At 39.8% G+C, this 24800-nt stretch overlaps 1 protein-coding gene across 4 annotated transcripts in view; it reads right to left on the bottom strand.

Moving 5' to 3' along the window:
- Positions 1-24800, bottom strand: part of LOC116674208 (gamma-aminobutyric acid receptor subunit beta-3) — a 61489-nt gene that overhangs the window by 11412 nt on the left and 25277 nt on the right. For 3 of the 4 annotated variants that reach the window (XM_032506761.1, XM_032506763.1, XM_032506764.1), the window contains 5 exons: positions 24124-24215; positions 23941-24008; positions 10441-10661; positions 6445-6527; positions 5535-5672 (listed from right to left, as the gene is read on the bottom strand). In XM_032506761.1, coding sequence (XP_032362652.1) covers positions 5535-5672; positions 6445-6527; positions 10441-10661; positions 23941-24008; positions 24124-24215 — 602 coding nt within the window. Of the gene's footprint in view, positions 1-5534; positions 5673-6444; positions 6528-10440; positions 10662-23940; positions 24009-24123; positions 24216-24335; positions 24416-24800 lie in introns of those variants that run through there. The other variant, XM_032506765.1, reaches the window with a different exon arrangement.

Here is a 24800-nt window from a genome sequence, read left to right as displayed (position 1 = left end):
TCCCGGCACATCAAATGTACCTACAAAAGTACATTTGGTTCAATGGTTTGAAAACATGAAATTGTCAACATCAAATACATTTAACTTATATTATTCATAGGAACACACGGAGACTTGTGTTTTTGTTTGTTTCCATGACAACCCCGACAGCATGGGTTGGATTTATTGCCATGGTAACAAGTATCCCCATCACTAGCGCCAGCAGAGACCAACTCTCTCACACACGCACAATACTGTAACTCTCTTTTGTGACGATGTGACACAATATTTAGGAGGGTGATGGAAATGTTTTTGCGTATTTTGATTCATCAGTTGTCCACATCTCATCCACCTACATAATTCATACGATGATTCTGAGGGAGTTGACATTCCTGCAGGAATAGTAGCTCTCTCAATGCATGTAGCAGTGCCTGGGATTCTTCCTAAATCAGGAAAATAATACTCACCACGATCTGTTTTGACAGAGCTTTTCTGTCATTCCTATTCCATGACCTGGAACATAAACAGTAGCCTATATGTGCGTTCTTATGCTTGAATATAAGCGTCATTCATAATTGTTCTTCAATTGCCCAGCATATGTCTCTTTATGGATTGAATCTGTGGCTCGTTTCTCCCACTTTTCCCGGTTATTTTCCAATTTTCTCTTTCTATTGGAGGAGAACTGGGTGCAATTACACTGTAATTTCCAATCCGTGGGTTTCAGCAAAAGCTACTTGTGGCAAGTGTGGGTCCAATCAACTGCACCCTCGTGTGCACGTTTGGATGGAGAGTCACTCTGAAAAAACACACAATCTCATTAGGTTCTGTGGCGACTGTAAGTTATGTTATTTTAAAGGGACGGGTTGTTCATCAAAGGTTATTATCTATAACTACGGACTGATGTAATTGGCATCCAAAGGCAGTGGGCAACCAGAAGACCCAGTTTGTAGCCTGAGCACATATATGGGTCTACTGTATATGGGAATTAATATGTTGTGTTATTTACTCTTTTATGCATATACAAATGCATAGCCCACACTTCACCAAAAATGTTGTTGCAATGGTGAGACATTTGTTACACAAGAAATACGTAACATTTAACATTAAATTGCCGATCTAAATGGAAGTGATTCCTTGATTGTTTTTTTGTGTTGTTTTTTTTCCTTTAGCGCCGCCATGAGGTTGACCTCTGTAAAAGTTTCTCGCCAAATATTGCATAGATTGCTATGACATTTGGCACACACAATTATGTTCCCCTCGGGATGAACTGTAGTAACTTGTGATGCCTTCATTTTCCATACAGCACCATCACAAGTCCAAACATTAAATGTATCCAATACTTGGGAGGGTCCTTAACAAGAACCACTTAATATTTTATAGTCCTACTTCATCATTTAACTCCATATCTGTTATTTTTACTATACCCTTGCACCATAATTAAAAAGTTAGGTACATATTAATTGGTACTTGTATTTATTATCGTGTACATTTTTACAAGTGTTTGCAAGTTTTTAACTCTTAACTCCCCCTTGCAAACAAACACCTTGATATATTACAACCCATTCATTTATCCAGTATTTAATGAATTGTTTAGTCTATATAGTCTAAATGGTGAAGCCCACATCTTCTAATGTCTGTTCCAGTCCAGAACCTAATTAGATCAAATTTAAAATGATATTAAACAGAGAAAACCAGTATGTTATTTTCTGAAAGCAAAAGTAAAACCAAGTTTGCTTGATATGTAAATTAAACAATTACTAAGTTTGACATGTTATGCGGATAAACTAACTTACAAGAACTTTGTATGAAACCGAACGATCAGCTCATTTTAATATAAAGCTGGTAGGTATGTAGTTAAGCACATATGAATCTACAAACTATGTCTTATCTGTCACATTAGATGATCCTCCTGAGCAGTTAACCCACTCAACACATGCTAAACATATATTTCATTACTGTGTGAATATGGGAACAGACTGTAACAGGTCTTAAAATATCCCATTCACTTCTTTTGATGCATCCTTAATGGCAGCTCCGACAGCCTAAATGGTAGCCGAGTATCTTCGCAGTAGCAGATGCAAAAGTGGTTTAAAAAAAAAAAAAGAGTAGGATGAGGTTCACTTGCGCGTGGGTGTAGAACTGAACTGGCTGTAACTGCTACACCAAACAAAATTCGCGAGTGGGAGGAACACCATGTGTGAGGCAGAGGAGAGGGAGAGAGAAGAGGAGACGGGATGCAGGGATGAATATAAAAGTTGAGAGGATGATGACATTAACACAATAGAGACTGGGAGGGTGGCTGGGAGAGTGCTGAGGAGTAGAAGGTCTGGAGTCTCTTTTTTTATCTCTTTTGTCACCCTCATGGCAAGGGGAGACAGAGTGAGTAAATGTGACACTTGCAGTGCAGTGTTGATATAATCAGGATCTGATCAGTAAAACTGTAATGAAATGATTAAACCGTGCCTCTTGTATGCAAACGTTAGTGGGTCTGACTAACTAGCTTGCTACCAACAGTAGTAACCTAAAAGGCCAAGGAGAGTTAGCTTATTAGACTTTTTGGGGTCACAGGTTACAAGGTCATAATAGCACCCGCCAATATTTCCCCACTGTGTCGAAACCCATGGCTAATACTCAAAGATCCAAGTGTAAGCTAACATTAGCGCCTCTGTCCGTTTTGTTATTGGATTTGGGGAACTCTACACTTCAACAACCCTAAACCCCTTATCCAACATAGCTTTACGTTAAGCAGAAACACTTGTCCTGTTCCTAGAAGCCTTTTTTCATGTAGCGTTAAAAGTGAAACATGTTATGCTGGACTCTGAGTTTTTATCGGGAACATGTAGTGCAAGTGCATATTTAAGACCTCTTGAAAAAGATTCTTAGCCGGCGACAAGAACCCATTGTTTGTCACTATGAATTGTGAGTGGTAAATCTGCCACTATTATTGTAATATGTGCAATTGGAGAATTGAAAGCTTGACAGGCGTAGCAACAGTCACTAAGGGCTAGTGCTAGAGTCCTAAGGTATACTAATGATTTCAAAGCTATATTAAAGGGCTACTTTCAAAAGCCGTAGATGAAGCAGTTCATGTTTTCAAACACTAACAAATGTGAAGGAATATTCAAGGGCTTTACTGTCAAATTACAGCAAAAACATGAAATATAGATGTTATAGAATTTTCAAAGCTGTTATTATTGCAACTATGTTAATGAAGATGACGAAGTGGATGAAGACAACAAAGTGATGATAGCCATGACATTGATTAATGGGGAAAAATAACACACTTAAATGTCACCGAACACAGCAACGTCATCCGGTCACGCACATGTTTGCATATGGACATGCTTACTGTATGTACACACACAAACAGGCAGTGACTGTATGTGTGCTTAAAGGAGAATAATTGATGTGGGCATCATTCCACATAAATATATGATGCCCTGAGTCCTGGGGTGTTTTTCTGTTAGAAAGCGGGGTAATTGGCATCCAACCGCACCTCTCACAAGATAGAGGAAAATATACCATATACTAAAGAAGATTGGCAAAGGGAAAGAAGAAAAAGTAAAAGAAATGACAGAGGGTGAGCGAGATGCCAAGACAGGACAGAAAGGGGGAATAGAAACGGGGTAGGGAATTAAAGACACATTAGAACATTACAGTAGAACACATACATAAACGTAATTAGGCAGCCTTGTGGGGAGCCTTTGTTGTGCTTCACATATCATGCCAAGAGCACGGGAGTAGACCACTGGACACTAACTTTTAATTGTTGCCACCCACGGGGGACATGCCACTGTTCATAAACAAGTGCACTCTGGTGCGCTGGCCTCATCGCATTCACAAGTGATTCACACATGCAAGCAGAGACATGCATGTACTTTACGCAGCCAGAATTGGCAACGCAATGTAGCATGTGCAGTATTGTGAGATAACAAGAAGATACACATAGTGAGAATGAGGGTAAAAAAGGATGCTGTAGCTCAGGGTGAGGCACTATTTTTAACAAATGTTAATACACAAAAAAGCAATCAATTGTTTACTCGTCATACCCTTTTCAGACTGGGTGTGGCTCCTCCTCATGAGCATAACTTTGTGGTATTTCTAAATGTCGCATAGCTTTTTATTTCCCATTCTCTGAATGAGTCTCCACAGACCCGATTATATGGCACTTGGTTAGGGAGCATCAATAAAGGACTAAATGTACACATAAAAATCTGATTAATTTAGGACCTTGGTGTACAACAAATAAAAACTTCACAGCATATAGCATATCACCCCCGTGAGCAATGACGATCGTTGAATTACTTCAGTACACTGTTACAAGTTAGCAACACAAATGGATCACATAAATTACAATATTGCAAATGTAACTTACTTGACAAACTTTAACATGTCACCCTGTAATCAAATTAATTGTCTTGATAGATGAAAATCTCTTATGAAATGTCCATTGTGAACCTAAAAATAACACTTGATTGATGGGTTTCACAACACCAGTTAATGATGACACCAAAAGATCTATGTGTACATCTCTTTTTTGTGTTTGCATGTATTTGTTCCTGAGCATCCACGTTTCATTTAGGATCACTAAATATTAATATGTAGTTTGAGGCTCTATTGGGTAGCTGCAGGCTATTGATACTGTTTTTGTGTCTTTTCTAACCGGTGTGAAGTGGGCTAGGCAAAGTTGTGAAAAAGTGATGCCACGTACTTCCATGCACCAATCACAATAGAGCAACATTAGCAGCAGATATGCTGAGTTTCGGACTTCTATGAATGTTAACTTAGGTTGTTGCTTATGAGTACTGCATGTTTAAAGAAGTACTTGAAACTAAGTTTCCAGGGGGCTTTTAGATAAACCGGCCGCTGTCACATTAATTCATTGTATTGACTGACAGAGTTTATTTGGGTTGTGGCCAGGTTGGCTCAGTTGGTGGAGCAGGCGCATATATACTTGGAGGTTAATGCTTCGACGCAGAGGTCTAGGGTTTGACTCCAACCAGTGATGATTTCCTGCATGTCTTCCCCCTCTACTTGCCCTGTCCTGTAAAGGTGGAAAAGTCCCAAAAAATAATCTTCAAAAGAATTTATTGGGGGTCTACAGCTACATTTTGCATGATAACCAAACTATTCATTCCAGCATCACCTCTCAGGTCAACGGCCAACTGATTTTGACATAATTTGCTCCGTAAATCGCAGCGTTTACATCATGTTTTGATTAAGTACCATACCAGCATCCTTGCATCAGCCGCTGTTACTTGCGGGATACTTCAAAGGCAGCGCATTCCCTCACTTCAACCCAATTAGAAGCACTGACAAACACAAACGCTTTGGCTCTGAGGATTCAAGATCAACAGATCAAGCTTTGGCACAGATTTGTTTACTACAGAAATTGATTACATAATCACCTTGGAAATAGACCAACGCTTGATAGGAACAATATCAAAAAATGTAACATCCACTTGTCAGTCTGTCATGTATTATTCCCAAAGCAATTTCAGTTTGTGGGGGCCAAAGCACATAAACGCTACATTACAGTAGAGCATGTACTGTACCTGTGGAAAAGACTACGTTTCTGGACACCAGCTTGTAATCAACAATGGAGAACTGAGGCAACTCGATCCGCGTCACCCCCGTTACAGCCGTGTCGCCTCCTTTCCAGTAAAACTCTATGTCGTCTGTGGTGTAGCCATCTGCACAAGAAGAAACACACACATGCATCAAGGTGTAACCATCTGTCTAACCATCACTGGAGACCAAGATATGCAGTGTCGCTGATCATCCAACTGGGCTGTCATTTGGAAGGAAACGTGTTTGAAGTTGTTTTTTTGAAACAACTTTGAAAATCAAGTCAGTTAATGGGTTCACTTGAGTTCACAAAAATGTCAAAAGACTTACAAAAATAGCTGACATTTCCTGTAATTTCATAAACTCCTTTTTTTAGAAACCTAACACAGAAACTATTAGCAAAATGTCTCATGGACCATTTGAGAAACTAGAGAAGCTTAAAGGATCCAAGTGTCTGATAATCCCAATCCTTTTTTTATAGCACATCTTCTGTGGGTCTGGGGGGAGGTCTTAATGAAAAAATAGTATTTGTGATGTCATCAGGCTAATATCATTTTTGGCTTGGAGACCACAATGGCTATTAAGTTGTGGAACGTGTAGCACCCAGTGTTATTGGAGCTTGACTGATATGCTGCCTTTTTTATCTCTGCCTGTGCTTCTTCAATTTTCTTCTTAATTGTCTCTCAAAAGTCTCCAAACTTTGTGAAGGACATAGCTATCTACCCCTAATTAATGTGCAGATGAATTGGATTTTAAACTAAAGGCCTCAAAAGAAAAATAAACCAGGTTTGATATTGTTTCTGTAATATTTCACATATGAGACTGTGTTGGTTTTTATTCCTAGCCTGCATAGTGTGCTGATAGTCCGTCCTAAAGGCATTAGGTCTCTCTACTCACAGCTCTCTATCTCCAGAGTGCAGTTCTGTTCATCCAGGGGATACCTCCTAAGATCCATCATACACGCTGCTGTAGTAGTTATCCTGAAAAAGGAGATACAGATGGGGGAGAGAGAGCACACAGGAGAGAATATGTTAAATACTGCATGTGATTTACACAAATTGTATTGACAGGAAGATGGATGGGAAAGTAGTAAGCAAGCGAGGGTCGACGCATATTTTGTAGCCCATTTGAATTATTATAAAAACTGCAAAGCAGGTTATTAGTTACTTTACAAGGAAGTATAAGGGACTGTGGAAATACAATTGGATTAAAGCACTAAGGTGATAGCGCTTGACTTTGTCTTATCATCTTTAGAGGAAACTAAATGTCCATTTGTCTTTACACTAAGTTCCTCTGTTGGCATCATATTACTGGAGATTATTGGCATTGTCATTTTAAAATAAGATTATGGCACCCCCTCCAAGGTAAAATGCTGACCGTGTAACTGTATACATAATTATGCTATAGATCACAGGCAGACAAGCAGTCCTCAGTCTTGTATTTAAAGCAGTCCATGTCCCCCAAACAAACTGGCTACCCTCCATGCAGTGATTAAGTGAAAAATTATGCAAATAAAAATCATATTAAGGCAACACATTTTGGCAGAGTTTAGTGGCTGCTCATCTGAACTGGGTCATCAGGAGGTATCCCTTTGTTTATTAGATGCATGAGCTCAAACGGCTGATAATCAGACAGTTAAAATAAGCAGAAAGTGAAATGCAAATTCAAAGTGATTTAGACTGAGTCTGCCCTGATTAAAAGCCGGCTACTTGGCAGTTAGCCACTGGATGTCTTTATTCAGTTAAGACTCATATGAGGCTGTGGAAACCCATAAGGTGATTTTATTGTGCAGCTAAAATTACAATAACATAACATGGTGTCTGTAAGATATAGATGCATTGTAATTATTGTGACTGCAAGTTCTCACTTAGATTTCTAATATATGACTGAACTTGTTTTACTATTATAGTATCTATGAAGTTTGAAGCCTGTATGTTACGTAACATTTTCAGAAAATACACTCTAAACGACATAATATTGCAAACTTCAATAATGATAATGAACGGCAGAGTTGTTTACTTCATAGTTTCTGTAAGTGAATCTAATATATTTTGGGACTGTAGGGTATGTAGTCAAAAAAGTGTTAATCAAATAAGACGATGAAATAAATTATTGCATGCTTACGTTGTGTAAAACATGGGCTATTGCCTAAATGACCCGATACAGCCTAAATGATCCAATAAATAATTAAATAAATGATTAACTTAACTCTTTAATATGAATTGTAGTGTCATCGTTCTTATTTCCAAAATAAGATAACTTTATTTTTTATATATACAGTGTATATATATAAAAACAAAAACCAAGGTAGGGTAGTAGAATACTGCCAATATGAAAACCTCTGGCATTTTTGGGATTTTAGATTTTTTTAATTGTATCAAGAATGTCTTACACATGAAAAGACATCAAATACAATCGAGGATAAAAACACAATAAAGTCCAGGACTTATTTCCATTGTGGTCCTCAACACATCAGGACAAGACACTTACAGAGCGTGTGATAAACACTGACATGACATAAAAAGATTTTACTTAAAGAAATAAAAATAAAAACGGTAATTTGCCTTTTGTTCTATTCCAAAACCCTCTCTAGTAACCAGGCCTTGACTGTCTTTTTGAAAGAGTTCAATGTGGAAATGACTTTAATTTGCCGATCTAACTTGTTCCACTGGACTGCCCCTAAATAGGCCAAGGTTCCTTTCCCTAACGCTGTCTTAAATCTGTAAGGACTCAGGTCAGATATGCTGCCACGAGTGTAAATATTGTGTGTGTCCTTTACCTTAGTTATAAGACACGACAAAACTAATTTGGACACTACCAAACAATATTTTATAGCTCATGGTCTGTCTTGACATAGTAACATGAGACTCAACGGGGAGCCAGTTCAGCTCAACAAATTGTGACCTACTTATATATTTTCATTATGTTCTGCCACTTCATGAAGTAAATGCTTCATAGATTGAGAAAATAATTAGTTGCAGCCTTAATAGCAAACAAACAGAGTGCGTCATTTAATACCATGAAGTAAATCTGTATTCACCATGTTACTCGGCCTTACCTTCCCTTACCTACCTTTATTTAACAGCTCCTATCACAAACACCACTTCACACATCTCTCTCTCCCTTTGATCTCTTAAAAGCATTAAGAGGTCTAAAAGTAGCCCACAAGGCCAAGTGCTATGAACTCCACATACATAATCAAGCATGGCTGTATGACTGTGAAGTATCAACACTGACTGAAACAAACACAAGCACGCAAGTACACGTGCAAACACACACACGCACACACACATTTTGCTCTAATAATTCAAAGCATGCATGCATATTCATTGGTCGCACTATCTCTTCTGAACCTGCCAGTCGAAAAGATCAATGGAAATTCAAAATAAGGGCTTTATGAAACAAATATCAAACAACAGCTGCAAGCTTAACATTGCATTAATGCACTGTCTAACCTGTTCATATTTCCTTTCATGGCTGATCTCTGACTGCACCCTCCCTCCCTTATGCCAGGTTGCCCTTGAGCACGACACATAATCCTCTGCAGCCAGCAGCAGAAAACTGCCAAGTTCTCAGCATGGGCAACTGTGGTGCCGTAATAGGGCTTTAAACACATAGAATTAAGTTGACACTGGGAAACATCTGAGAACATTTTGACCCTGAGCTTCACTTTGTTGCCTGTTGTAGGGAGTGTTGCTCATTTGCATGGCCCACACATTGCACATTACAACTCTTAAAACTCACTGGGAAACAAAACAAATAGTTACATGTAGAATCAATTAAACTGAGGTTTTTTGTGTTTTTCTTATTGCAGACCACCATGAAAAATCCCAAACTAAAAATGTGTGAACTTCTCTGACTGTGGCACACAACCCCAAGGCCAATGGTTCCTACTGAAGACATGCATCTCTAAAAACTGGCCACAAGTATATAGTTTAAATTAGTAAAAGAAAAAGGCTCAGTAGTTTCCTGGTTCCAACAGCTGGCCACTGTAGTCTTTAGCAAATGCCCTTCAGGGAATGGTGTATTTGTTGGGTTGTGTTTTCACTTGGGGATTAATACACATTTGGTGCTCTAGTGAGTATTTCTGGCAGCAGGAGAGTGTTTGAAGAATTTAAAAAAGAAACTGCTGTGCCCAGGTTCATGGTAATGAAAGAACTTGTCACCTAGTGCAATGGTGTGGCTCAATGGTGTGTTATTAATAGTTTTTAGTCAACAGTGGAGCTCTGTGGCCCAGAGGAATAAGATATATACAGTAGCTAGAATAAGTTTACACACCCATGATTAAAGTTGATTAAAAAGAGTTAGAGATTAAATGCCTTAATTAAAAAAAAAATTGGAACGGCATGGTTTTATTTCAGTTAGCCTAATAGCTGGTTTGATTTGCATTGAGAGATGATCTTATGGAAAGTTCCCCATGCCTGTCTCTATGCATGGTAAAGGGTGTGTGATGATGGGGGGGGATTGGTTTAATTCCAAAGGCCACGGGAACTTTATCAGGATGCATAGTACCCTGGATCCATGAAATAACTGGCCTTTAAAAATAAAAACCTACCTGCCTCTATGGGAATTAAACATAGGGGTGTGCATACATTTTTCCTAATTTTTTTTAATTAAGACATTAAGATCAATTTCCAAATATGTTTTTTTATTCCTCTTTTTAATAAACTTTAGCATGGGGGTGTACATTTATTCAAGCCACTGTACAGTAAGCTTTGGCTACAGAGAAAATACTTAGTTGTACAACAGGATCTAGTCATTGTTGGTTTTGGTCTTTGCTCCGTTAGGGTTTGTTGACAATTAATTCTTAAAGAGAGAATATCGCCAGTCTTTTCCAAATCTAAATTTGGGCAAATAGAGGGAGGCCTTGGTGGAGTGAGAAGCAGAACCCACCTGAGGCCGTAAAGAACGGTTCCATCTGGATGCAGGCGGATCATGCGGTTTTTGACGGTGACTCCGTGGACGAAAGACTTTTTGTCGTTGAGGAAGTAGGTGTCAGGGACCCAGAGCTGGTCGGCAACCCTGTTATCCAGGGTCAAGTTGAGGGGGATTCCTAAATAGGCTAGACGCTTGTCCCTCCAGTACTGTTGGAAATACATGGTCAATGTGTAGTCCTATGGATGCAAACACAAGAAAAAAAGACAATAAGTATAGGTCACATCAGATAGGAAATGTGTTTTTTAATTCTTAAATATTCAAACCCTTCACATTTTCCTGCATTGAACAACCTGCTGCAGATCTTACATATTTGAACTCCTTTGAAATATTACATCTGCTCGTTCCCCCCAGTCAGGGCTCTGATGATTTTTATGACATGACATAGCATCCCACAAGCTGGACGGAGTGTGGGCCAACTGGTCACACGCTGCAGCCAAATTGAAGTGCCTTTGCCCTTCCTTCTGAAGTACAGTTACCCTTACAGTAATAAAAGCATGTGGGCAGACTGACTCATGCAACTGTAGCTTAAGCGGAATATTTCAAAGAAAATTTGAAAAGAAACAGTAGTGTATTCCAGTATAACCACAGTGATTCACCAATCCTCGGAGTCGAACTGAAATTACACCCCAAGAGCTTTTTAAACATATGTTCCCTTTTATTTCATTCAAATTGTCTGACTCTTGAGAATTACAGGACTTTATTATTCTTTCAAAACAAATCACTGTTTTCAATATAGTTTTAATTCAATGCGAATTGTATGCCAAGCTATTATTATTTGCTGTCCATAGGGTAAACCAAAACAATATGTCTCAATAAGTCAAACGGGTATTTCCCCATTCCCTTTATGCAATCAAAATCAAAAAGGATTTAAGTTGTTTAAAATGGTAGACCATTTGTTGTATGGGTACTTTTTATTTTTTGTTTGATTTCTCATTTGCTGCAGCGACCTATGTTCTTGATTGTGAGTAATATTTATTTAATTGATTTTAAGCCACGCTAGTGGAAATGTTGGTCAGTCTGTTCTGGAAAACTAATGACATTTCCATCAACTTCTGCTGTACTTTGCAATTAGTCCTAATTAGCAAATGCTAGCATGGTAAAGGGCTGAGCTAAGAAGGTGAACCTGGTAAATATGACCTGCTAAGCATTAGCATGCTGGCACTGTCCCTCTGAGTATGTTAGCATGCTAAGTACAGCGCCTCACAGAGCCTCAAGCATGGCGATGCAACTTGTTGGATGACATTATTGTTGATTCCAAATGATGTGAAAACATAAAAATGAGGTATTGAAGGGCAACCATGAGACAATTAATCAGATTTCAAAGGATTCAAATATAAGGTGAATGATCTTTAGTCAGCCTATGACTTTTCTCTGAATACGTTATCATATACAGTACGTCCCCTCAAACTACATTGTGCAAATGGGCTTTACAACTGGGTTAATTATAGGTAAGCATGTAAGATTTAAATAGTCTTTGAATCTGTCTGTGTAACAAACCTTCGCCATCTGGCACCTAAGCCAAGTAAGTACTGGCAAGACTTTCCTGAATCCAACCATGAGGATACTATTAGTTGGGATATCAAGCGTTTTTAGGATGTTGTGTAAGTTAAAAAAAGGAAGGTAAGCAAGTATGTGTTTTTGTTTTGCCTTGATTCAAGTGGTATTTGACCAGAGCAGAAGCGGCAGAGCAGATAGAGGACAGAGCCCCTCCCGCCTTCCTTCCACATCACATAATCCACTTACCCAAGCTAACAGTCGCTCCTCTCTATGTCTCTGTCTACACCTCTCTCTCTCTCTCTCTCTCTCTCTCTCTCTCTCTCTCTCTCTCTCTCGCTCGGCCATGCCATTATCTCCCCTCTGCCCGCTGTGGCGTTGAAATGAAACCAGCCCGCACCGAGCTGGCACTGGCAAAAGCACACATGTCCGTTGGTGCTGCAGATTTCAGGTTTGCACCAAACGGAAATAAAAATGAAGATTAAAACAGCCACTGCAATGAGCACGGCTTCCAAAAAAATGTGTTACATAACTGAAACAGTAATTTCAACACTATATTACCAAAGCTTAGAAAACACTTGAGAATTTGCATGAGATAACTAAAGAATAGAATTACATTAAAATATGCCTGCTTATTAATTATTAATTCCTTTATTTTTTACTAAAAACGTCATACTCAATGAACATGTTTTCCAGGTTTTGTTAGCACACAGAGATGTGAACAAGGATGATCTTAGTCAGCACAGGATACAGATTGTTCCCCCAGCATGACAAGGAAAGCTCATTGGCACTGAGCCATAAATGTCTAGTGGTGGAACCATGGCCGGTTTGGTATCTGCAGCCCCCATGACCATGGAGCCATTCTGGCCAGCTACTACCAGTCAAAAGAAATAACCAAATATTCCAAAAACCTAAGATTGCAATTACCTTTAGTGATACTACTATCATCTGTTATCTGATCTCATGTATCGAGGTAAAATACCTCCGTTTCCAGCTTCTCAAATGTGAAGATTTGCGGTTTTCTCTCTTTCACATCATTGTAAATTGATAAAAAAAAAAAAATCTTTTGGCCTGTCGGTTGGACAAAACAAGTAATGTTAATACATCGCCATGGGCTCTGGGAGCTTGTGATGGCCATTTTTCCCTGTCCTTTAACTAAATCCATCCATCCAACTTCATCCACAATCCCTTCCTTGCTTTTTCATAGGATCTTGGAACCATTCTTTGTCTGGCCCTTCCCACAGACCACAGCCCTCAGGTTCATAGGGACACACAAACCTCTTCACCACAATAAGGTGAGGAGAGGTTTAACTAAATGCTTAATCAAAACAATAGAGTTATCAATAATGGAAATGTCCATTAGAATGTGTGATAGTGCCACAGAGCATATCATACAGCTGTTTTCACATGCTGGGTAGAAGTACCCCGGCCAGTTAGTATTACAGTTCCCTTATCTTAGGGGCTCATCGCAAGCCAGTTTAAAAATGTTATAAAGCACTGTTTACTGACTTTTAGGTCCTAGTATGGGTAAAATGCTTGATCCTACAATTCCTACTATGCAACTCTGGAGCTCTTCCAAAAGAAATTACCCTGATGTCATCTTAGCTCAGGTTTGACATTAAAATCCACTAACCCCAACCGGCCCGTCAGACACCGCCTACCAAGAGCCTAGGTGGATTTCTGCCTAAAAGGAAGTTTTTCCTCGCCACTGACGCACTGTTGCTTGCTCTGGAGGAAACCACTAGAACTGTTGGGTCCTTGTAAATTCTGGAGTGTGGTCTAGACCTGCTCTATCTGTAAAGTGTCTTGAGATAACTTTTGTTATGAATTGATACTATAAATTAAAATTGAATTGAATTGAATTGAAAATATTTCACAGGAACCTTGGGTGTGGGGTTTAGGAATGGTTATTTTGGAGGCAGGGGGCCTAATGAAAGATGCTATTGAGTTGCATTATGGGAAGTCTAAGAGGCTCGTTTGGAGCTTGGCCAATTCTAGGGACAAAAGGTCAGGATGACTATGCTTCAATTATGACCATTCTTTATAAGATAATTCTCTCTTGAACATTATGTTAGCTTAATATCACATAATAAATGAGTGAACTAAGTGACCCAACTGAAGTTCCTCCTTCAGTTGAGTTCTGTATCAAAAATTACTTTTTAAGACCTGTAATTTTTATGCTTAAATTGTGCATATTCAGATTGAGATAAATCAAGGTGCAATTCAGTTTTACAGCCAACCCATCCAATTACAGTTAAAGGTAAAAAGTGCATTAGCATACTATATATAATGTTAAAAAGAAATAATATAATAAACAATAAATAAGTACTGCAGCAGTCATACATCACCTTGTATACAGATGCTTTTCTCTCTCCCATAACATCCATTTACACATGACCAATTCATTACACCCACACCCACACACACACACACATACAACACCTACACACACATTGCCATTCAGTACTGGTTGGGGCTCTGGTTGAGACTGGTTGATGTTCTTGAAAGTTACACATCTTTTTATGGGACAGAGAGCTGGTTAATCCTGCCATTATTTAACAGGGACTACTTTCTGTTTTTCTGTGATTCTATAGAATATACAGCTCCTTTGGATCTATTTTTGCTCAAAATAGGTATACAAATCTACTGGCCATGTGATAGAAACAGTAATAACTTCTTCCTACATGAGTTCACCTTCTTCCTTTGAATTACTTGATAAGGAAGGAAGGAAGATAACAGTTGAGCAGCCATAGAAGGAAGTGAACCATTCTTCAGTTAATTTAAGTGACGAGAATAAATCCTTGTCAGTTTCCAGGATGTAGTGTCACAAAGTATAAAATGCGTGATCCGTCATAGTCTCATTAAAATGGTCAATGTGGATTGATCACAGCATGTGGTGAATATTACATTTGCTGTAAGCATGAGTTCTGTAGACTTGCCTTCTCCATCTGCTCCATCACCACTGTAACTTTACCCCCCATTAATCCCTACAAATGACTAATATCCCTTTCACACTGCCTTGTTCTGACCCTTATCACATCACTTCTCACCCTCCTGGTTCTCCCCCGGTGCTCCCACGGGTGGTATCACGCTTTAGGTATGCATTTCCATCTCCTGCCGGAGTGTCAGCAGGTGGGCAGCGCAGCAAGCGGCTACGGTGCACTAGCCTCATAAGACATACATGATTTAAACTAACCATGTATCTTGTACAAACACTTGGTCAAGGACTCCTCATCAATATTGCATGGGGACAATCAAATTGAAATTCAGATGAGGATGAGTGCAGCTTCTCAGTACCTGCCGTGGAACTCAAGGGATGTGGGCACAGATTTGCTCTAAACTAGGCCTATGGATTATGAATTATTGATAACCCCCCAATTCCCACAACTCATAAATTCCCAATGTACACAGCTTTACCATTGCTGTTTGGTTATGAACATATTTTTTCAGCAAAGATAATGACAGTGACCAGTGGAAATGATTTCCAGCAAACCCCAATTGTTCAATTAACTTGACCGGGTAATCACTTTCATTCAGGGTGTGTGAGAATTCAGATAAGCAGAGTGTTGGCTGTGAACTGACCCATGTTCAATTTAATCTCTCCCTCTCCCCATCTCTCTGCAGCACTAGCATACTGACTGCTACGTTGTGATTCCAACAGTACCTAGGAAATATCCTGCTAACATTGTTTGTCATATGGCATATGCTCTCTTGTCCCGAGCATATGCTGCCACTAGCTCATCATCATCAGCACAATAGCATTGGATTGGAAAATGTGTTAATAAACTGGAGAGAAATGATCATTAAACCTGACGCATTGGAAAGTCGCTCCGCTCAACATTACCATGTTAAATGAATTACTGCAACTCTGCAAGTTTTCCCCCAGCTAAACTTCACATCTTTCGGAGAATAAACGATAATATACTGTATGCAATCAACGTGTACTCCATGTGAACCCACGTTCAAGTAAAGCGATTTGCGTCACTTCAATGTCATTTCGGAGCCCTCCCTCGGGATGGCCCCGAGGCAGTGTATCACCGCAGAGCAGGGGAATCCCTCAGCGAGGTCCTATCCCCCTCCTTCTGCTGCTATAGATTGTTAAAAATAGCACTGTCCCTTATTGAGAGCAAACATGGGGAGGTGAAATGGGCTTTTTCTCTTAATGAAAGTGTTGGCCTGCAATATACAGAATAATTTCCTCACTGTCTAATATTTCATGATGTATTGCCTCATAACAAGGTAAGAGGGACAGACAACGAGGAAGAAAAGGACAGGAAGCAAACAGTAGTAAATGTACAAATAAAACATGTTCTCTTAGATGAACAGAGCGACTGTGACGCTGAAGTAGAACTGGACACAATGCTTTTTTCATTGGTGCACATCACATCATCCTTTTCTTGAAGATTTTGTTTCAGTTACATAAAATCATTTCTTAAAGATTTTTTTTTTCATGTAAAGCTATTATAAATAGATAGACTCATCAACGTAACCTCATTTGCGCAATTTTTGGGTTGGCCATTATCTTTGGATTTTAGGAAAATTGAGAATGTGAAGATATTTTTATTGAATGGTCCCAGAAGTGTGTCACATACTGTATGCTGAAATAGCATATGCAGTTAGGAAAAGCACAGCTAGAGTGGCAAAACAGAGGTCTTTTGTTTGGGAAGTAGCCAAAGATTAGGTATCATCAACACAGGCCTCAAAGGGGAAAGCATAGTAGATTCACGTAGCAAGTGGAATTAACTAAGTGTTTAAAGTTAATGGATTAGAGATGTACAGAGATTGGCTCAGTTGGGAACCCAATGTGTGAACCCAGTCATTTTCAAACAAAGAAAACACAAAATCCGGCCTTTTAAAAACTGCTTTTGATCTCCAGAGTTCAGGTTAAACAGTGACACAGAGTCCAGTAACGTCTTCCAACAACAAGAAACAGACAAAGAGGCTCATGCAAGAATCGTCATAGGAACAGATTTGTTAGCTAGCACGTGCAGATGTCCCATTCACAAACTTTTTCGAATGTGTCTTAGTAGGAAAGAAATTCACGAGTGGTCCAACCCACTCACATTATTCATAAGTGTTCATGTTAAAATAAACTGAACATTTTTGACTGGCTAATGATGATCAAGGACCAGATCAATGACCTTAAAATTGAAGGCTGACTCTTTCTTCAAATCAGTTTCAAAACCAAAAGTTCATTTTAATTCTGAAACCTCCTATATCTGCTCTATCCATTACAGTTAGTGGAATCACACTGTTGACTGATGACCTTTACAAAAAAAACATCATAAATCTACTTCATAGTTTACCTGCCTCATTTTTATTTGCCACAACATTACGACTGCTTGAGTGGCACTGAGAGAGGAAACTAGGCCGGCGCCTGTCGATTTTAGATTCCCCAGACCTGCAGACATGCAGCATTTTAAAGGTGTATGCACCTCAGAGTGATTATCAAGATGGGAATGTAGAGTTAGAGTCAGTAGAATGGCCAATCCCACATCAAATCTTGCGTCCTCTTGGTGGGTTGGCACTGCAAACCAGGACGTGCCCGCTGTGCTTACTCTAAATCATCACTTCAGCCTATACAGCATGCTCTCTCCTGAGGCCAATTACATTCCATCAGGCAGGAAGCCGGATGCCGGATAAAACACATGGGGGTATATTAAGCCTCACTCAGAGCACACATAAAAATATATGATTTTTTTTCACATTGCTGGAAGACCTATATAAGATAATTAGGGTGAAATAGTTTGTGCGTTGGCAACAACTGATTCCAAGATGTATTTAATGCCGTGCACAATATATGGATGAGGTTACCTTGGTGATTGTGGCACAACCAGGTTCAGACCAGGTTGTGTAACTTCAATACCTAATAAAGTCACCCTAATGTCATTCAGCAGAAATCTACATGCACACATACGGCACATTACATGTAATTAACTTGATTAATAGTCGAGGCAAACAAATATATTGGAAGCTACTTTGTGGTCTTGCTGTGTTACTGGTGCACTCTAAAAAACAAACCAGGCAGAAGGAACATTTGGAGAAAGAGAGATTGAGAGAGAGATATTTTCACCTCTCCATAATGACAGATTTTTTTTTTCTTCTTTTTGACACCCACACGCAGCCGTGGGAGTATGGATGACTAGCTTGTTCAGCCTGTTACTGCAACTACATTCACAGAGCCGACTCTGACCATTTCCCTGTGCGAGGAGCGCTACCGTCATTGTAATTAAATTTCCCCAAATTACGATGACTTTCAATAATGGGCTAGAAAAAAAGGCCTTGATAGCTCTTACTGCAACAGAGAATCCCGCCTGTTTGTCCATTCCTGCAAGAGGAGGTTATGATATTGAAAAAACACCTACACATAGTGTCCTTTTTTTTTTTTGCACTAAAACTTTCTTAATAGGAGTATTTAAAACATTTTGAGTGCCAGCAACACTAGCTGCAGTAAATTCAGTTGATACTTTAATCCCCACCTCCAAACCTTTCATTTAACTAACTGTCCAATACCCCCCAAAAAAATCTTTTTAAAACAAGTCACACATTTGTTGGTTAAAGTGATACGTAACACACAACAGTAAGCGTACATCTCGTTTCTGAGCAAGCACTGCCTCAGCACACGCATATTCTATTTTGCCTTGCTCTGATCTTGTCCTAGTATGTGTTTCTCATCAGCGGAGGCCCGCGGCACATCACAAACAAACCTCAGAGGTAATTAGTGTTCCTTTCTCAGATGCTCCAGCATCTGCTAGTGCAGGAACTCGCACTCCGCGAAGGCGTCAGAGTAACTGAGTTAGTCGACCTACGTGCCCTGCCAGGTGGATTCTTGGACGAGCCAGATGCCATAATCACTCAGTCGCTCAATAAATGTTTAGATCTTCTAGTACAGGGGTCAGGAGAATGTATAGTGCGAGGCTTTGGATATATTCCTAAATAAAAGGGACTGCAACAAATCATTGGCCCTTTCCAGCGTTATCAACAGGCCTTTTTGAACCAGAGGAACTTTTTCATAGTTCTAGGAACAGAGTCCTAAGAAAAAAACAACTTTTTATTGTGTCCACCTCAACGCGATAACTAGGAATGATCTTTTTCTAGCTCCTATTTCCGAGTTGGTACTCTCCCAGCACAAAAGAACTCAGAGTGAAGTAAGCGTACGGTGATTGGTCGAACACATGCACACCATTTAACAAAAACCACAAAAAACTGTCAGCTATGTGAACAACAGACACACAAACAACATCTTGTAATTTATAAAAATGGACGGAAACACTGACAAACGCACAGGGCAGCACAATATGAGGAATATCTAGTTGCAATTTTTTTTTTTTGACTGATATTGTTATCGCAATATGATTTACTATATTGGAGGGAATGACCCATTTTGTATCATTATTCAAATTTTCATTTAAAACTATTAAAAGTAAAAAAAAATGTAATTGATTAAAGTGTGATTTTTTTTTGTATGCGATGAGCAGATACAACGCGAGTTTGACTCATCAAAGCAATTAAACAAGAATGTTGTTGCTATAGCAACCGCAAGCCAGTTTATGTCACTTCAGCGCTTCTATTTCTATTGTTTACTGTCGACTGTATGGTCCGAAAACGACTAATGTTTTTTCTTTTGACCACCCGCCTAACATCTTAAAATATCCTACTGAGTTTGAACAACTAGTTTCACCATTATTAATTAATAAGAGGCAAGGCATAAATTATTGAGCATGTACAGACATAATCTATGACTACTGCATATGTGAAAAAAGTTGTATTGATTGAAGAGTTTAAAGTGATATAAATCTGGAGCTGTGGCTTTGGAAAGAAGGCCGCTCACTACTGTGGACCCCTGTAGCCCGCTCATCACTGCTGGAGGCTAGCAGCTCAATGTTACATCAGCCACTGCTAGAATAACACAAGTCAATCTCAGACCAATCTGTGGGCAGTTGCATTGTTGCAAATGTAGGTCCCAGGTGTTGAAAAGGAAGAAATACAGTGTGTGAAATACAAGGCAACATCTCCGGCTCTGTTGAGTCACCACTAGAAGGAAACTGGCAATTTCCAAAATAGTGTAAGATTTGTTTTGTGAATATTTAGTTAACAAATGACCATTTTTAGAGTTACTGAAATGAGTCCCATATTTCCATCAAGTGTAGCTTTATAGTGTAGTCTGTTCCTTGAGTTAACAAGGGACTATCTAACACGGTGTAGGCCTACCCTGCCTGTAATTCAGTTAACAGGTTGGCGGAGGGATAGGATGAGATGCTGAAGCATGTTTTGTTATGAGTCTTGAGTTGTTCTACGCTGGAAGAAGTGCCATTAAAGAAATGGACCAAGTTACACAGTCGAAGCTGTCTCTTACTCCACCCACGGCCCGAAAGTACTTGTACGTATTAACGACGAGATAATAGTTAACGCTAACACTCACCAGCGTTACAATAGCAAACTTAACAAAATTATGAATATCTATGCTTTGGAAGGCCCTCTAAAAACAACAGACTACCATTCCTTCAGTAAAATAAAAAATACAACTTTTTTTCACCCCATTTCTTTTTTTTTTGCCTTCCCCTTCTCTCTAATTATTTGCGTACATTCCATAATATAGCACTTTACACCTTTGACCTGCATAGACGCATCTGAGAATCTTTGTTTTCCATCCCATTACAAGGCTCTTCTCTCTCTCTGATTTTGGATCTCACTAACCCACTTTAAAGCTGCAGTACAAGGACCTTAACTCCCAAACTGTAAAAGCCTTCACATTTTTGTTTTTTATTATACAGAATGTAAAGTGATCTGCTATTCTGTTTTTCTCTTTCTATGGCGAGAGAACATCTTACCTTGCACGGCAGCTGGCATTCTTGCAATATCACAAGATCATGCGAGAATCGCATGGATCACATATCACACAAAATCCATCTTGTCAGGCTTCAAGTAACGCCTTTGTTTCTGAACTACCAGCTTTCCGAACCAATCAGGGTCCGGTGAGGTGCCGCTGGCAGCTACAGGCTTGGTTTAGGTGTGTGTGACGGCCGCGACTGTTTGTTCTAAACAACAACCGCCGACGTGATAGACAGAGAGTTCATCCAATCACTTGCCAGGTATGTTATTAAAAGTGCTTGTCCTTTTTTTTTCAAACTGTTCAATGTCGGCTTCTTAGATGATTCTGTGTAACTAACCATCTGGCTCGTCAGGTTGGGAATGTAAGCACAGCAAGTCTAAAATTTGGCAGTATTGTTTTGCAAATCTGTGCTCCTTGTAGAACACGCAGAGTATGATCCAGGCCTCATTTCAGCATAGCAAGCAATACATGTCAAATTTTAAAAAACTAGTTTCCCACTTATGCCTGTAGGGCATTCCACTAGGCTGGTGAAGTGGATTTAGCAGCTGAAGTTCTGTTGAAATGTATGTAGGATAGAGCCTAACAAAAGGACAGGAAACAGAGAGAGCAGCATTTATTGGGGCTGTACTGTTTAGTGTTGTTCAATAGATAAACCATAGCACTGTCACTGTCAGGACAAAAGCATTCATTATCCCCTTTAATTGGAGAAATCCTCCATGCTAAAGCCACAGCCGGTCCGAGCATTGGATAAAAAGCATCCACTAAATGTCAAACGCTGGTGTGAAAATAACAAACAGCTTGACCAGTCTTGTTTTTGGCTTCAACACTGGATCCCAGCCAGGAATTGTCCATCTAACAAGCACAGATGCACAAATGCACATATACAGTCCCCGAGGGAACTGGTGAAAATGAGAATTATACCTAGTTAATTATCAATTTTAGGTGTGATCTCATGGGTCTAATTCCCTGGTCTTCATTCTCTCTGTAAAGAATATTCTTGTCTTGTCAACCAAATTTAACAACTGAACTGTTGGCAAACAAAACTTATTGCACGGGTCATCAAGGCTCGGCTGAAACTATAGTGTTTATTGTAAAATATGTTAATATTTCAAATGTGTATGATTTAGCTTGCCTTTACAGTCTCTCCTTGTGTAAAATATAATGTGTTAGCTATTTGTGTAACGTAACTTCTGGGAATGTTCACACTAAGAACTAAGAATATTGAAATAATCAAACGTAGGGCTGTAACTACAGTGACCAGTTTTTCTATATGTTTTTGGTCTATAAATTCTATGTTAAAGATCTCTTTCACAGCAGTGTCCAAGATGGCAACACCAAAACTAGAGGTTGCAAAACACAGATATGTATAATAATATAATGAATTAGATGAAATATGAAGACCAAGGGGCACAAAACAACAGCTCAGAAGACTGTTAAAATAATAGCAATAAATATGCAAATAAATACATCATAATAAATGTCAGAAAAGAGTGAAAATGCCAAGTTGACGTCATCAAATTGCTTCTTCTTTTTTTTGGTCAAAACCCCCAAATCATTAAATTAATATCATTAAAGACTAAAAATGGCTATAGTCTATATATATATATCACTTCATGTAAATATAATCTGGGCAGAAATTATGTTTCCCACAAAACATATTTGGCTAAAAAAAAACTAGTAGCCTACAAATGTAAGTTACTTTTGAGGCATACAAGGGACATGGAGCTCTCGTTTGAACCCCTGAGAACTGGAAGGAGGCCGGGAAGTCAAAGCCATGAGTCAACTGGTGAAGAAACTATTGAGTCATTACTATTGATCAACACCCGCCCCCACACACAGCCCCCACCAGATAAATAATGACCATTTTCTAACATGGGGCAGTAAAAATGTAGCCTTTTGCCTCTTTAGTAGATGTGGTCGATACTGGACAGACATTACGTGTGTAATGGAGCTCTGTTGACTGTGATGGTGGACGCTCATAGAGGTGTAGCCCTGACTGACCTGAGTTTGACTCCTCATGGCCGCAGTGCTTTTGTGACTGACTGTCCTCACCAGCCATCATCTCTAAAAGTCCTAATGGTTTACACCTGCACCGCCAATGGCCCAGGAAACTGATTGTGGCTTGTGGCTTTTTAGAGCCTGGATCCAAAGCAATTACGCACAGTTTTCAGTTGGACAGACCAATGTGGTCTAAAAAAATCCCATCTTTTGTACATCTCTTTTTATCACTCGTTTCCAATGTGGGCCATCGCCGGCTGATGTTTTAAGATAAACAGCCTAGAGTTTGGAGCTGCAAAGAGAAATTAGTTGTCAACTTTAAATTAATCGCCAACAATTTAGATAATAGATTATTCAGTTTGAGTAACTTTTTTTATTATAAAATTCCAGCTTCTTAAATGTGATTTTTTTTCTTCTTTTTTGACATTTGAGGACGTCATCTTGGGCTTTGGGAAACCACTGATTGACATTTTCCACAATGTTCTGACGTATAGACCCACTGAGAAAAGAAACGACAGATTCATCCACAATATTTACTTTCCTGCATGTGGGGACACGTGTAAACACAAGGCAAACTGCATCCAGCGCAGCAGTTTGCAAATCCAGAGTTCCCTGCTAGCTCTCTGCTAAGGGCCCACCTGAAACACTGTGGCCCCAGAGGTTAACAAGCAGATGGTTTTCTTCTGCCTGGGATAAAAACATTTAAACCGAGAGTCCAACATTACCAGCGTTTCCCTCCTGCGTGTGCGTTGTATGTGGACTGTGTTAATTGCAAAACCACTGTTGCAGCTCTAATCTATCCTCCCAGTGAGCTACTGTCTGAGCATCAGCACTGTTGGAAGCTTTGTTCATTTCTTCCACCCAGGCTGAGCGGTTCTATGTATGGTAAGGGAACACTGCGCTGGCAGTTTGTGAGATAAAGATGTTTTAATGCTTACAGGAAACCCAGCCCATCCATCCCAGCATCACATAATGGCCTGAGAGGGGGAAAAATGGATTTACATCAGCACTTCTACTACAGCGAGTGAGCTAGGAAAGCATGCTGTGTGAGTGCCAATGTACAGAGACCGTGTATTATGCGGTCGAGTAAACACAGAGGAAACGGTGTTGGTGTGTATACATTCACTCACCATGTTGACTTCTGACACCATGTCTATGCTGGCCACGTCTATGCTCATCCCGACTGCAACAGGGGCCCCTGGAGGAGGTCACACAGCATAAAAATGTAAATAGGCCTACACCTGTGAATGAAAGGCTGTGAATGGCGCCAAAAATGTAGCGACATTGATGGACGTTAACACAACGACACATACCTCCAAAGTCCGGCCTCAGTCGGATATCATATCCCTTCAGTAGTTTATCCACCGTCTCCTTCACGAAAGACATGTTGCCCGGTTCATTGACGCTGGAATGGCAGCAGAAAGAAGAAGGAAAACATCACCTTGACTCCTGTGTGTGTTTTTATGGTCATTCAGCCGGGGTAATAACCTTGACTTTTAGCCTGCAGAATGACAAAAGCACTTACCTTTTCGCGCAACACACAATCGAACCGACAACCAGTGCGGACAAGACGCGAAACTGACGGACCCTGTGCAAAGCAAACATCCCCCTTCCCTAGGTCTTTAATTCTTTCTTTTCCGCTCTTTACAACCACAACAACAGCAACAGTCGAGACGGCTCCGGACGCTCTTCAAATCAGAGTAAATCCATTGATTGCCCGAGAGGAGAAAGTCGACTGAGAAGGGGGGGGGCAGCTGGCTGTGGATGGAGTCAGATATGAAATATGGACAGACATCGGCTCCTCGGCGTGAACACTGGCTCCGCTTCTCTTCGCCGTGTCTGACTGTGAGGCTCCCACATTCAGGAGATGAAGCGCATATTGATGAGGAGGGTGCTGCTGCTGCTGGTGGCGGTGAAGGCACTCGGCTTGTTCAAAGGAAAGACGAAGCCCGACACTTACACACTGCAAAAAATGTACCCCCCCCCCCCC

Source organism: Etheostoma spectabile, chromosome 24 (assembly GCF_008692095.1).
Source record: "Etheostoma spectabile isolate EspeVRDwgs_2016 chromosome 24, UIUC_Espe_1.0, whole genome shotgun sequence".
NCBI classification, from domain to species: Eukaryota; Metazoa; Chordata; class Actinopteri; order Perciformes; family Percidae; genus Etheostoma; species Etheostoma spectabile.
This window is presented reverse-complemented; position numbering and strand designations above follow the sequence as displayed.